General features: G+C 40.0%; 1 protein-coding gene across 1 annotated transcript in view; it reads right to left on the bottom strand.

The window, feature by feature from the left end:
* Positions 1-14,716, bottom strand: part of dner (delta/notch-like EGF repeat containing) — a 63,562-nt gene extending 48,846 nt beyond the window's left edge. Inside the window, exon 1 of the mRNA XM_066709660.1 lies at positions 14,197-14,716. Coding sequence (XP_066565757.1) covers positions 14,197-14,397 — 201 coding nt within the window. The 5' untranslated portion in view covers positions 14,398-14,716. The remainder of the gene's footprint in view (positions 1-14,196) is intronic.
* Between the last annotated feature and the right edge of the window lie 1,276 nt (positions 14,717-15,992).

The following is a 15,992-nucleotide window of genomic DNA, read 5'->3' as shown; positions in this document are numbered from 1 at the left end:
GCACAAAACAGGGTTTCTATAAGATTGCTGCATAATATAAGACCCCAAGCAGAACCTTTGTGTCAACCCTAATCTTAACCTTAACGCAACCTCATTGGTCAATTTGAATGACATGATACGATTCCAGTTCCAGTCGGAATACAATGCAATAATGAACAGTAATACTCACAGTACTTACAATTAGGCATTATGCTGTTATAACTGTAACTCACCCCAGGTCTGAATGGAAGAGGATAAGGGGGGGAAAGAAACATTTTAGAAGCAGAAGAGTCTGACCTTGGTCTCTTTCAGCCTATCCTTCACGATAGCTACTTACAAAATACTGACCTGCACTGTCACTTCAATTATGCGCCACATGTCTTTATAAACACGCCGCCTGGCAGTGCTCATGTAAGTAGCGTTTTAGATAGGGCCGCTAAATATAGTGTACTGCTTTATGTCTACCAAATGAAGGCCTCACAGATGTCTGGCAAATTAGATTTTCCCAGAAAAGTGACCACTAGGGTCAGTGTTGGCAGGTCCTTCGACCGCCATAGGGGACGCATGGGACACAATCCTGACTGCATGGGGAGTGAAATAAATCCTTGTCTTTCTGTCCGTAATCAGCATCCCCAATTGAGATTTCGTGCAAAAACATTGGAGTCTAATTATGCAAATGGTAATTACAACTCGCAATAGTTACAAAACGTGACGTTAAACAGGTTAAGACTGATGACAAAATGTCTCTGCGTTCATTCATTGCATTTGCTATTGCTTTTAACCTTTCCATTTCTGTGACAGGATGGGAGTTATCTGTTTACTAATCTACAGGCTATTATTTTGAGTAGGAACAGATTAAAAGAGTGAAAGATCTGACTCTCAGACAGAGCCATTAGTCACCAGGATAGCACTCCAATTACCAGGACACTGAAATGCACCTGATTTTGTGGGCATGTTTAATCCCTGAGCCCAGCCCCAATCAACTTGTGTTGCTTTTTAATTGTCCTGGAAATCCTTTAATGAATGTATCAACTTAACTAGCTAGGCAAAAAAGTACTTTATGCTCTGGTAGAAACTGTATGATTTATAAGGCATGCAACTAATCTAATTAAGAATCTCAGTGGACATGGACAGATTTATACATATATTAAATTACTGGATGGTTGTGCTTCATGCTCGAATGCACTGTAATGGTCTGAGTGTCTGTGTGTGTGGCTCTTACTGTTATTAATCCGAGTGAAATTTATACTGTGTAAGGGGAATACAAAAAAAAAGGGGGATTTGATTTAGGAATGTAAAACAGAATGTGATGCAGTGCATACTATAATGTGTGTATAATGCCATGGTTTGTAACATGATCACATTTTCGTATCAGTGGCAGTTGCTGAATATTTAATTAGAGGTTCTATTTTAAAATGTTTTTTTCCAGCTCTGTGGACAATGTTAAGCTCTATGCGTGTTAAATGTGTACAATAGCAAGCCATTCTAATTATAATTGTACACCTTTATGGATTGCATTGAAGGTATTTCACTAGTTAGCAAACTGATCCTTTTTAATTTCCCTCCCCATAGCAAAGCCTCTTTTCAATAATCATTTCTCGTGGGGGACAAGTCCTAATTGGCGAGTGGGGAATAACATGCCGTTTGAGGTGTCAGTTAAGTGCCACACTCTCAGCCGGATAAAACATTAATGTTATAAAATGGCTCCGGTTGTTTTCTGTTTATTGACTGAGTGCCAATTAAAATGATAGACCAGGCTGCATGTGACCCCCTTTTTGTCCCGAGGACGTCATGTGAAGATGTTGCATCGAGAAACAGCACGTCTCAGCCCATGGAATTAGATATTGCCAGAAACAGGATCTTGCACTATTAGGAGAAAAAAGATTAATGTACATATCATTACATTAGGCTCCTTTATTTCTCCCTTCTCTCCATGTTGCTACCCAGCTGCAAGGGATTGCTAATTAAACTGTTTAGTAATCTGTTCTCACTACACATCCATGGGGAATAAGAGTAACTTTATGAGATATTTGCTTTGCAGATAAAGTGAAAGACTTCTAAACATAAAGAAATTGTACAACATCAAACACAAGTCTATAACCTTCTAATTCATATTACTTTTAATCAGGATTTTATATAAAGATTTGTATATAATGAAAATGAAACTCCACATACAGATTAAAGTTTGAAATCTATATTGTGTATATATATATATATATATATATATACACACATATAATTGTTTGAAATATGCAGTTTGAAATGTATATAATTTCATTAAACCCTATATATATATATATATATATATATATATATATATATATATATACACACATCAAAGTTTGAATATATATACATAGACTGGGCTCCGGCTCATTCTTACAAAGCCTAATTGGTCTTAACAAATGAAGGCTTTTGCACTGTACTACAGAAAAAGGGTGTGATTTAATAGTGACTTTAATATTAATAATAATGATTCTATATAGCAATCTAAAGAAAATGTGCAGTTAAATATCCGTTAACAAGCGTTATCGGTCCTTTTAAATGTCCTTCAACAAGAATCTTCTGCATTTTTATTATAGGAAGCATATAATATGAAGTATTACTCTTCAAGCATTAGTACCCAGTGTTGGACTATACTAGGCAATGGATTGCCAGAAAAACATACAAACGAGAACTTCAAACCCATCATAACAAGACTGAAATGATCCCCTATGAGTAATTTCAACACATTCTTGCAATTAGGCCGAACATGCTTACTAGAGCGAACATAGTGTCAACTGCTAAATAAGCATTTATCCACCTGCAAAACACCATGTTCACATTGACACTGTCTGGAATATCCTCCAAGTGTGATAGGCCAGAACTTTTTATTTTGCAAACGCCATTGAGTACCCACTACTCCGCTGAAATAGAGCTTAGAATATAGCATGTCTGTCTCAGGTGCCAGGTGTATATTTGCAGTATCAAAATGGCTACTATCACTTGCTTGTGCTAATCTGCTAATGGGTGTTAGTGCGAATGACCCTTAAAATGATTGCTGCTATTTACAAAGACAAAGGGAAGACACCAAATGGCATTTAGAAATGCAACAGATTCTTGGCATGGCATTGGTAGGCATAAAGATAATATATTTTTTTAAAAGGCACAAATATAGACACTTCTCAAGAGACCCTCTGACATTCTACATCTTCTCCCACGACATTTAGTTCTTTCAGATGAGACAGACACATTTTTACATTCAGAGCTCTGTCTGTGTACCGGAGGCTTTGTGTGTGTGTGTGCGAGTGTGTGTGTGTCTCGGCAGACATGAAAGCTCCAGAAATGGAGAAAGCTGGGACTGGTGAGGCCCACAACACACAAGAGGCAGTTCAGGAAAGGCAGACAAAAGGAAGTGTCACCTGACAGGCCAGAACAAGGGGCTCCTCAGCCTGGGATCGTGAGTTAGAGAACACTCCAGCTACGCCTCTTCACGGACTGCTCCGTTATAACCTCTGAGCACAGCGCAACAGGGCCAACAACACGGAGTTAAAAAAAGAAAACCTCTCCTCTCCACAGCGACTCGTGGATTAATTTGAAATGGAAAACCTCATTCGTGACATCGGAGTGTGGTAAATCGTGAGGGAACCAACACAGAGACACCAGCTCTGTAATTATTAAAAGTACACACATACACACAGACCAAGGGGATTGTGGGATTCCACATCCTCCGTGGCCTACATGCTTGACCCAGATTGCGGCAACAGGAAGTAAATTAAATTGGAAGTCAATGGGGGCCCCAATATTTCCTGTGGGCAATTGCCCATCTAATTAAATTAGTATCTAGTGGGCAGCTTGTCCTCCGTTTGCCTCCAGAAAAGAAAACAGGCATTTATAGCTCTTGATTTTTAACAAGACACTGCCAGCCCAGGGTAATGAAGGCTCTCATTCATTCTCACTTAATCGGGGAATCATTGGCAAGTTTGGCAGAAAAATCTCAGCCCCTGGTCTTAGATGTGAGGGGTCTGGATTAATATGTGGCTGAGTGATGGATGAGAAACCCTTTAACATTGATAGCAATGAGGAAGAGTATGAATGTAATAGGAAGAGTGGTTGTGTAGGTCGGGCAAGTGAGGACACCATTGTATGGGAGTAACGTGCTCATCCAATAAAGAATTATTCACATTCTCAGTTATATTGAGAAATATAACACAGCAGGGCAATAAAAATGTCTGCAAGGAGAATGCTGAAAGGAGAAGTCTCCTCAGGGAGAACATTTGGAAACTCTTAAACTACCAAGCTTGAAAACCTGATTCCATCTCTCTGCACCTGTAAAATAAATAGGAAAAATGAAGTGGGATGGATGTGGTACCGTGCCCTGTCTAGATGATAAGAAATACTCTTTTTGCGCTGTTGTTGGAGCAAGATTGTGTAGCCCAGGTATGAATCTAAGCTTTGTGTATCGCTCCGGAAATGCCAGGTGCTGTAAACAATTTTCATCCAAGGCCACAGAGAGAACAGAAGACAAAGTAGAAGTCTGAGAGTGACAAAGCAGAGGATTGTGGTACCTCATTGGCGTCATGTAATAATAACCAAAGGGAGTAATCTTCTATAAGATAGTATGATCTTTAGGAAAATTTCCTCCTCGTTATAGCTGAATAAACTATTTTTGGTATTATTCTAATTAAATCGGGTCCTGGTACTCATGTGCACCATTTATTGAGGGAGTAAATGTCTCCCTATCAGGATGAATTTATGTATGGGGGAAAAAAGGATCGTACAGCCTACTCTGATAGTGAACTAGTTGGGTGATCCATCTCTTCCACATAAATATACACATAAGAGAATGGCACCCCTTGACAGACTGAGGTGCGGAAGATGCGGCCTCGATAGCCTTTTTATCTCTTCCTTTGGCAGTGCTGGCTCTTCCAGACTTCCCGCTGCTCTCAGGTGCCTCGTGACCGGCTTCACTTCTCATTAGCAGTCTCCTCTGACGGCTGCTGTCCTTGCCATTCAGTCTGTTGACCAAGCAGGCACGGTATTAGACACAGCCTTGACTTCCTTGACAGCTCGGTGAGCCTGGGCAAGACAGAACCCAGAGTTTCAAAAAGGAAAAAAAAAGGAAACAGCAAACTAATTCGATAAATGTGACGTAGGGATCTGCAATGCTCAAGGTCTTTTTGCCGGGGGAACATCACCAGCTCTCTGTGACACAGACCCCGAAAGGAAATAACCAGTCGTGTCACAGTAACCTCTGCCATCAGTGAGTCTTGGGCTAAAGATAAGATGGGCGAGTGGGATAGGGGTACATGTACATCAGCAGTGAACCCCTATATTAAATATTAAAGATACCTTTCCCTTATAGTCTCGCTGTAATCTCCCCCCTCTGAAATTAAAACGTTACTGTGCTCCTAATTGTATCATTATCTCGTCTCATCATTTTTCACTCCACGCACACACCCCCGACCCCCCCGTCACACCCCTCTCCCTGTTTCTCGTCTTAATCATTGTGGGAATTCGTTCTATAATACAGTGTGGGTAACAACAGGAGGAGGAGGAGAGAGCTGCTTCGTTGCTAAGATACAAGCTCTCCAGGAAGAATGAAGGACAAAAGTACAGACAGCGATGACAGAACACATCTGTTAATACATTTGAATTTGATCAAGAAAAGGGGGCGTCTTATGACAAAGCAAAATGCAGGTTTACTCTTTTGGCAGTTGAATAAAATCTAACGCACATTGCTTTTAAGATGCAGCAAATTACTTGCATTACACACAACCCTCTGCGAAGTATAAAAAGAGAGAACAGAATGTCACTCAGAACTGGTTTTTACAGTAGGGACCTCTTCAGAGCATGCAAGGATGGGGTCTGTTAACCAGTTCACTGCCAGGAGGTGGGGATTTTATATCCAATCAATAATTCAAAACATAAAAACATCACAGTAATCCAAAATGCCAGAGGGGAACGCTTGCACTTTGAGATTTGCCATAGAGATGAATAGATGAATAATACATTTCCAGCTTTGATTTCAACCGTTTTCGTACGGGGGCCGATTCCTTCTTGACTCAGCTCTTTTATGTTCCGTGGGTACCTTTTGCTTTACACTACAAATTACATTTTTCTGACTGTCAGTAGATCAATGTGTATAATTTATATATTTTTTGTGGATGGTTTGATGTATCTGAATTACTTTATTTTCCAGCATACCAGTTCTATTAGGTGTCATCACTTGAACACCCTCAACACATCCTACAGTAATTATAGACACTGGAGTGCCATCTTGGATATAACCTTGTCATGTTAAACCTAATTAATAGAAAACACACATAGTCTCAACATAGTTTACATAGTTCTAGACTTACAGTTTAATGTTTTTTCACAGGGAATTTTTTAATAATTTGTAATTAATTAATAATATTAATCCTGATTAACATACAGTAAACAAACTGAAAAAATGGACTAGGAAATATTTCTGATACAGGTTTACTTTCAGCTTCGATTAGAAACAATGTTACAGTGGCACCAAGCTGCTAATGTTAAAGCACTGGAGTTTGTCAAATACAGTTAAAAGTGTTTTAAAAAAACTCAGTCAAAAATAAATGATCTCGGTTTAGATTGTTGTTGTTTTTTTAAAGAGAAAAAAAAAAAGAAATTAGTAGGAATCTGTTTTCCACCCACACAACCCCCCACACACACAAATGAGAAACTGAAACCCTGTTAAAATGCAAACAGGCTGTCAAGACACATAAACGTTTCAATTTGCAGCAGAACAGGATGAGGGTTTGCATTTCTACCATTCAACACCCCACGGGTATTATACATAAAGCCTAATAAACCATAACAGTATAAAGTAGCACATATAAAACAGTTGTGTTTCATAAAACAAGACTTAAATCAAGCAAACTAAATAATATAAAAATAAATGGAAAGCCTATTCCTTTGTCCATCTTTTCTGTCTCCCTATGAGTGACTTTCTTTTAGGAAAGGTGGCCCAGCTGCCAGAGTCAGAGTAATGAATTTAGCGTAAGTGAGTAGGAACATTATTCTGCACACACACAAGTTAATGACATGAAGACAAAGAATAGAAAGCCCGTGGGCAATGTTGTTCTGGTATGTTACTATTTTCCCCAAAGAATACTGTATTATACAACTCTATCGAAGGTGACTACAAAAAACAAATTAAAAAAAATAATATTGTATCAATTTATACCATTTTGGAAATTAATTCAGTTTAGTAGAGTAGGACAAAATGGCAGTGAAGCCTTAAAGAAACTGTCTTTCTTATGGGCTTTAAATTTAAAGCACCTTGAGCGAGGCCTAAGCATGTCCGATTTTGTTGCCAGTGTGACACAAGACACCAGTAGCATTTTGGTTTTGAGTCTTTAGAGTCATAGAGAACACCTTGCCATAACAGAAGCCCCTGACCATCATGGTGTTCAATAAAACTTCAGTTTGAAATGCAATCTTTTAGGAAAATTCATGAAACAGGAGGTAGCCCATCTCAACTACAAGGCTAAACAGATGTCTGAACCACGGAGTCCTGGCTGAAATGTATCGCCAGGCGGACGAGGATCGGCAGTGATGCATTCTCTATGCCCCGATTTTTATGAAAGACTGACAAAAGCAGCTTAGCAGACTGTGTTTCATGTCTGTCCCCAACTTCAGAAGTCATTATAACTTTATTGTCACCTTTGTGAAGAATAATGAGGTCTATAATTTCATAGATAATGGAATAAAAACTATTTATTCCACAAACTTGATATTAAAACTAACAATATGTGTGCTTCAGAGCTGGCATACGTCTGCAAAGTTTCAAACATCTATCCTCACTGTAGTGCAGAATTAATATCAACTAGGTGCTGTGTTTCAATCGCAATCAGACACTGCGACAGAGAAAGACTACGTATGGAGGAAGCCCGGTCTTTCTAGTCTCATTGTAATACTACCATTGTGGCAACGGTCTCTTTGACAAAAGGCCTGCGGGTTCAAATTTGAAGGATAATATCTCTTTAATATTCATAAGCTTTCCAGACACACCTGCTCCATTCCCATTCCAAAGCCTAACTTTCTGCCAACCATCCTAAATGGATGGGCTGCATCGTATAAAACTTCTTGTGAGCTAATTGGAAATTTCCTAATGAAACATTCATGAATAAAGGAGCCGATGCAGGGGACAGAGTCTGTTTAGACATGCAGCGTGAGAACAAGGTGTCAAAGATCACACTCGCACTGACGCCATCTTTCCAGGAGCGCGCCATGTGTAGCTCCGTTCTGTCAAAAGCACCTTTGAGAAAAACGGTTTTATAATATCCTGGGAGCACGGAATGCATTAAATTAGTTAACGAGGTATTTAATTAGGCCATTTAATTAAGTTGGAGCAGGAAAAGAAAAGAAACCCTGTTTTGGAGGGCTGTGCCACAGCCTTAGGGGTAGCAATGCCATAAAATGGTGCCATTATAAATCTCCAATCTTTACATTTATCCTCTTCCCTACCTCCCATAATAGTGTCTGCCCAGCTCCATGCTGTGCTTATCTGCTTCTGACTGATGGCTAATATGAGCTTCCCCGGGTAGCTGAGTGAGAATCACATCAGGGGACAACATTTAATTCAAGACATCAGATGGTAGTTGCTCGGGATTTACTGTGTTCAGATGTACTTGATTTATTTTTAAGCTGCTGCTGCTGTTTTTCAAAATGGTCAGTTAAGCATTAAGCACTCAAGCTTGTCTTAAGTTTCCGAAGGTCGCCTTTGCAAATTTAACATGGTTTTAACTGCCTTACCTGTATTTCACAACACACCATGGTCTACAGCAGTAAAGATGTATCTTGGTATATCGTGGTATTCCCGTTCAGTGTAGTAAAGCACAGTATGTGTCAGAGCACCCCACTGGGATTTTAACTGCAGTATCAGGTGCGCAATCCACACAGCTCCAGCTGCAGAGCTGAACCTGTTACACCAAAAGATCGACCCAGCCCTGTTACAGTGGCACATTGAGCCCATAGGAAAGAATTGTAAAACGATGGTTAAACCACACTAAAATTATGTTAAAAGTGCAAAAACCTTACGGATAAATTACCAGGGTAAAAATGCACGGGGGCGTGCTACCATTTACATTGTTGTCACTAAATATGTCTCATTTGAAAATAAATTTACAGCGAGAGATTAGCCGTAAGCGTAATGCATACTCCTGAACTTAACACTTCAGTCTTACACTGATTCCAGACACAGACTGTAAGCTGGCTAGTTGAGCATTATAAAGGATTAATGGATTAATTGGATATACAAGGGGATCTAAGGGAATTGCCTATCTAACAGGGTTTTAACATAAAGCTTTTCTTTTAGTAGCAAGTGATGTGGATTGTCACATCCTGTGTGATGACAAATGGCAAATAACAGCGTCCTATCCTTCATTCGCATCGCATTTCATCTTTGTTTTCATTTGTTTCTGGAGTACACTAATGCTCTGTCCAAAATACCCTTTCTAATATATATATATATATATATATATATATATATATATATATATATATATAAAGATCTAACGTAAGATAGAAAAGCATGAAAAAGCAGTAGGAAGTAAAGAATTGAAAATGTTAAGTACTTTAGTGACTCTTCAAGTCACCTGAGCTTCATTTAGAGGCCTTGTTCTTTAGTTATGGAAAATAATACAATTAACTGAAACTCTCTTTTAAGTACATTTAAATAAAGAAAGGCATTTAATTTCTGCTCCAATTTAACTGGCACAAACCACCAGACCAAGAAAAGACAGACTAATCTCATGTTCCACTGACTGTTTAATTTAAGCACCTGGGTCCAACAACATGATATTGTGTTACTTTTCACGACCTCGTTTTTCAGGGCAGACAAACAATGTAGTATGCCTTCCATTCTGTCAATCCATCTTAACTGGGATCTATTACCAGCTTTGCTTCAGAAGTTACAAAGAAAACATTTTGTGCATTGTGCTTTTTGTTGAAAGCCTTTTTGTTAGTGATTGCTTCTAAATCTTCCTGTAGTAACGTATCAAATTCTGCACCCTATATGTGCTTTTAGGAGCACAGTTCTGTTATGTATCATTATTGAAATAATTTGCTAAATAGGCAACCTTTAATCTCAAGGCTCTCTCTAGTAATCCAACTATTTCCAAACCTGCTTACTCTCTCTGGCTTTGGAAAATGTCGTTAACAATTCGCAGTGGAAAAAATAACCTCCTTAAACACCTACAGTCTGATTTCTACTTGGACCTTAATCTGCATTATTGAAGATTGTCTTCAGTCTGTGTCTCAGCTCTGTCAGTGGTGCCCCCTTAATCCATGTTTGTCTGGATCTTTTGACACTGTTCAATGTTCAATCCCCCTGGATCCCATTGTCACTTACATTACTCTCTCTGGTACAGAATACAGCTGCATACGTTCCTCTGGACACGTGAGTTCTGTCCTATATAACTGCCGTGTGGTGACTGGTGACCATATGACTACACAGTGAGCAAGCCACTTTGAGATGGGGGGGGGGGGGGGTGAAATTGAGATGAAATTGTCTTTAAGCAGAAAGTGATGATCATTTAAAATAACCATTACTTTGCTCAATTTGAGTATTGTGTAATTACACTGCAATGCAGAACTAAAAAACAATTAATACATTCATCTGTATGATTTATTTTGTGATATTAAAATGCTGAAATTACTGTTTGTGTTATTTTATCTGACCCCTATGGTAAGGATACACAGATTGAGGATTACTCCTCCATTCTGTTTGTGTGGAAGACAACATGAACCTAATTAACTTCAGACTTCAGCAAAAGCATTTAATTATCATGACATCTAACTTCTACCACCTCCAGATCACTGCAAAGCCACACACTCCTTGGCAGAAGCCAAAATTGTCTCTCTCTCCAGGTCTTCATTTGCGTGTCTGGAATCTACTCTAAGAGTGGGCTTCAAAGAACTTGTTCCCTGTGCACACATCTGAAAGTCTGAGTTATTAGTACCGTATTCATAAAAATGGGATTCAATTATAAACCCCACCCCCCGTATCACCATATATCTACATTCCTGGCAATCCAAGCAAAGACACACTCACACAAGTATTTGTAGATTTCCCCCCCCAAAACTCAGACACAACAACCTCATCTATTATATACTGACAAGGTTCACACAGTGCTTCAGGCAGGTCAGCTTGGCTTCAAAAAGGACATCGAATAACAATGTTGTAGCAAGTGGACTCCCATTGTTTCAAAAGATGCCAAATAGTGCCCAGACACAGCAACCAGGGGGCCGGAATCACAAAGACTCTGGCAGCTGGCTAGAGTGGTGTTTGTCGCAATCTTATTTTGTTTGGTAGAAAAACAATTCTGCTAATCGAATTGTCATGAGACTCATGAGTCAAGAGTCTTTTAGTGTTGTTTTATTTTCTATTGCACTGGAGTGAGCAGGCTATAACCGAGCTGTGCCTTGTATAACTGGGCCATGATTTAATTGTCTAAGCGGTACATAGTACTATGAAAATATTACTAGGAAACCATCTTAGTTTCTGCAAGTAGCACCGGATAAACAGGTTTCCGGAAATGACTGTGCCTCTGCAATCTGCTCAAGACCGATGTGCAAAGCCGCCACTGAGATCCTGTGATTCAGGCCTACTCATACAGGCAGCTACCTTGGCAGGGTTGTAGGCTCTGTTTCTCATCCTTGTACAAATGAGATACATCCCTGACCTCCAGTACTCCTTTGCGTCTTCTGAACCTTATGATTTGTAGTTTCTGAACACAGATGATTTCTCCAATCGGTGAGCCTTTTTTAAATTAAATGTCATGTAACTTCCTTACAAAATTGCAGCTTACTTTAGATGACTATGCTACCTCCTGACGCTTCAATACTTTAAATGCTATTTTATTGGCTTCTTTATCTTCATCTTTGCTATTTTATGTACGCTTCCACGTGTATTTTTCTACTTCCCATTTTACCCGTTTCCAGTTTCTGGAGCCATCGATACAGTGTCAAATAAATAAACCAACTGCTTTGGTGCCAGGGTAAACAAACAAAACAAATCCAATAACCAAAAAAATCTATTATTCCCATAATATACTTCACCACTGTGGTAAGTGAAAGGTGTGTGCAAAAGGTTTCGACACTAATGTAGTGGCACTGTTCGCTGCTATTCTTAAAATAAGCCATCGTGTAATCATCAAGTGTTCACTCTGCTAATGTCCTTGACAAACGTCCATGGCCAATCCTTCACGGCATACCGAAGCATATAAGTGCACTCAGTAAATCTACCCCTTAAAAGCAATAGGTCGGAATAGAAAGAGGCTTTTTAGCTTGTCTTGCCACAAATACTATGCATCACTACTGTTCCACATGATACCTGGCTTTAGATCAGTTTAGGCCATGGCTAATATTGCTACAGGTACTCTCTTGGTCATTATTTGGGCTTTTATCTACTCTCTGCTATTCCATTTCTCTTAGACAGGGATCTCATTAGACACAAATCTCTATTTAAGGCAGCTCAGAACAGATCGGATCTTATATTTCAAAGTCAGATTAAGGAAGCACATCCCATTTCCTTTTTACTCTAGCTGCGACACACGTCAACTTTTGTGTGACAATTATACCACTGTATCCATGAATCTTACAGGTAATATTTACAAAAACAACCAACAAATACATTTATAATTATTGGTTTAATTTATCGTCATTTGTCCTTTTAAATCAGCTCTATGTTCTGCTTATGACATACAGGAGCATCTAAAGAAGGCCAGCGTGGCCGGCTTCACATTTCCCACCGATCTCCACCACTCTGGGGTTTTGTAGCCTAATGGCTTTATTAGCAAAATAGCACACTTGACAAGCATTATAAAAGTCCACATTTTCTTTCTGGAAGGTTACACAATGCCAGAAAGTGTTGGATCCTACATTAGGGGTACCAAAGCATAATTTCAAAGCAGAGTCTAATCCTTCATAAAATCGCAGCGGTGTGGTGATGCCCACTATCACTGCAGTCTCACAAAAGGCCAAATGTTGCCTTCCAGACCTGTGTGTATCTCCAGTGGGGAAAGGATGGGGATGGTGATGGGAAAAGCAAGCAGAGGGACTAATACAGAGCACAGAGTCTCTGATATAAAAGTGTCTTGGTGTAATCAGCCCAAATCACCCATCACTTAGCATTTCTAGCAGAGTGGAGACCTTCCCTTGTAGACTGCTGTGAAGGTACAACAGTGACACGCTGCACGTACGAAGTTCTTCCCACATGAAACCAAACCAAGTGTACGGGCAGACTCCAACCAATCAGCCTCGCAACTTGCGCACGTCAATGAAAAGTCTGCCAAAACATTAGCTTGTCATTACGTGCTAATGCATGCAAGAGCACAACTTGCAGTTAGCCGGTAGGTCTCTGCACATTTAAAGCTGGGATAGCAAGCACTGAGAATGGAAATGTACTATCCAGTCATTAGCAGGCGCCTCCTGATTAAGATGAAACAAACGACCTGCGGTAATTGCTTAATTTGCTGGGTTCTGAAGAGGTCCATTTGTTTCTCAGCCACTGGAAATAGATAACGAGGCTGACGAGCCGCAGCCCCTTCCAACAGGAACCAGAAAAGGACACGGGGTTCTGGATAAAAACATTATCATCTCTGCAAGGTTCCAATTGAAGCACTGTTTGATACATTGTGCCAGATGGTAACTTGGGTTGTTTAGTGTGATACATTTTTATTTCTTGAGGGAATTCATTTGCATAGCATATTCATTAAGAAAAAAAGAACTTATTCCTCTATTACATATATTACATATATAAAGTGATTTGACATTAGTAAAATCAGTTGCAAACAAACATGACTAAACTCCCTGTTGTATTTCACCTTAATTGGAGAGTAAACACATTATGAAAAATATGTTTTATAAGGCATCTCGGTGTGATTGTTTCCACAGGCTTCAGTTTGATGCTGTCTGCACAGTACTATAATAATAAATAAAACAAACCTTCATCTCCCATACCCTGGAGCAGAAGCGATTTGCCAGCTACCCTTGCGATCGCACTTCTGCTGCTGGTGTGACAGCGCTTTAATTTTTAAAGGTCTAAGTGGCAGCACATGCACAAAACCAAGGGCAAACATCAGAGAGCGAGAGAGGAGATTAAACCAAAAATCCTGTCGCTGTCTTTTTAAAATCCAAACAGACATTTAAAAAAAAAAAACACAAATAAATATCTATAACATTGACAGGGTGTAGCAACCTTCAGCTTACCTCACAGTTCTGCCCAGTGAATCCAGGACTACAGGTGCAGTTGTAGGCTTGAATCTCCTGCGAAGTCCCGGACTTAGGGGAGCAGGTGCCGTTGTTCAGACAGGGCTTGCCCTCGCATGGGTCGGGGGAGTGGGTCGTCAGGGGGCTAGCCAAGCAATAGCCGATATTGAAGAGAACGAGGAGCTGCAGGGAAGCTTGCATGCTGAATACCGTGAGCCTGAGAGGAGTTGCCCCTCACTGTTGCTGAGCTTTGTGTTCCCGTCTGCTGCTGCTGCTGCTGCTGCTGCTGCTGCTGCTGCTGTCTGTGATAGTGACGCTGTGTCGTGAGTGCTTCTAGTGAGCTGGGCTGCTCTGCTCTGCTCTGTGCCGGCAAGCAAAACTAGCTGGCTGAGTGGCTGAAGAAGGAGGCAGTCTCCGGCTCGCTTTCATCAACTGATCCGTAGTGACGACAGGTGACGACAGTCTGGTGCCTTTAGGGATACAACCTACTTCCACCAAAAAAAGAAAAGGCACCAGCTAATTTAGCATTCCATCATTCATTAACAAATAACTGTCTCCTTCTGTTCTTTTTTTTGTGTGGTACCAGTCTGCTATTCCTTTATTTTTATAAGGGGAGCTTGGAGGAGGGGAGGGATGGGCAAAAGCAGATTGTCTGGCATCCTTAAACCCCGATCAGCTTTATAAAAAAGGGATTAGAGCCATTTGCTTGTTAATAGAGTGCATGTGAATGGCGCGGCGAGATTGCAGGGTATTGTATCAGTGAGGGCACACACAGATATAAGTGGCGGCATAAGGATTTCTGTCCATTTGTGGAGGATCCTTGTAAGGAAAGCGCCATGTTCAAGCAGCAGGGTGATTATAGGATATGTAAATGCAGGCTGCGATTCAGGTCAGTAGAGACTATTATTAGCAAACTAAAACTGTCGAGGGGCTCACGTGCAAATGTTGGGCTGGATGGGCCAGGATTCGATCCCTTTCTGGTTTTTTTTTACACTCACTAGACAACCTGGCCAGTTTGATGAATAATGGCCATTTATATCTGTCATTCTATATAGCGCTTTCGATTGACTCAGGATAGCTGTAGCCTGTCGCTGGCCATTCACATTTTTTACACGGGTCTTTCAATACTGGTACGAACTGGCAGGTAAAGTTGGCAGTGCACCTTCATAAATCTTACTAGCACACATGCCCTCCACATAGCAAATTACCTCCAAAACAGTGCAGGAAGGCATTTCCCAGTATTTTATATATATGTGACAGGGAACCTACATGCAAATACCTACATATAATATCCATCCAACAGAACCAAATGCGGCCCACGAGGTTTGTGCCTACATGGTTGAACACAATCTACAGGCTGAAATATTTTTTTTGTCCTTCATAAACCCTTATAGAAACCTCTTATTTTTAATAATGGTCTCCTCGGTCTGTTTTATGTTATCGCTGATTAATTGACTGCTTAAGTGTTATTATTATGTAATGACAGCAGCAGGCTTTTGAAGTTCTCCATCAGCTGAACAGTGATTATAATGATCAGGTCAATGATTCTTAGCTCCACATTTTTAAATATACAGAATAAAATCCAATTCCAGATGAGTTATAGCTTGAATCATGGATCTCTGTGAGGCTAGTAAAGGCTGTATAATAGGAAAACATGATCATTCTGTTATATTATTCTAGATTGTTTAAATGCTATGTTTAAATAGCCCAGAACTGCATGTTGCTTCTTGGGTCTGCTATCGAAGAGATTTGCAAATCACTGAATAGTGTGTAATTAGTAAAAGGAGTGACTGGCG

Source organism: Amia ocellicauda, chromosome 7, assembly GCF_036373705.1.
Source record: "Amia ocellicauda isolate fAmiCal2 chromosome 7, fAmiCal2.hap1, whole genome shotgun sequence".
Taxonomy (NCBI): Eukaryota; Metazoa; Chordata; class Actinopteri; order Amiiformes; family Amiidae; genus Amia; species Amia ocellicauda.
Note: the sequence above shows the minus strand (reverse complement) of the source record. Positions and strands in the feature narration are given on the sequence as shown.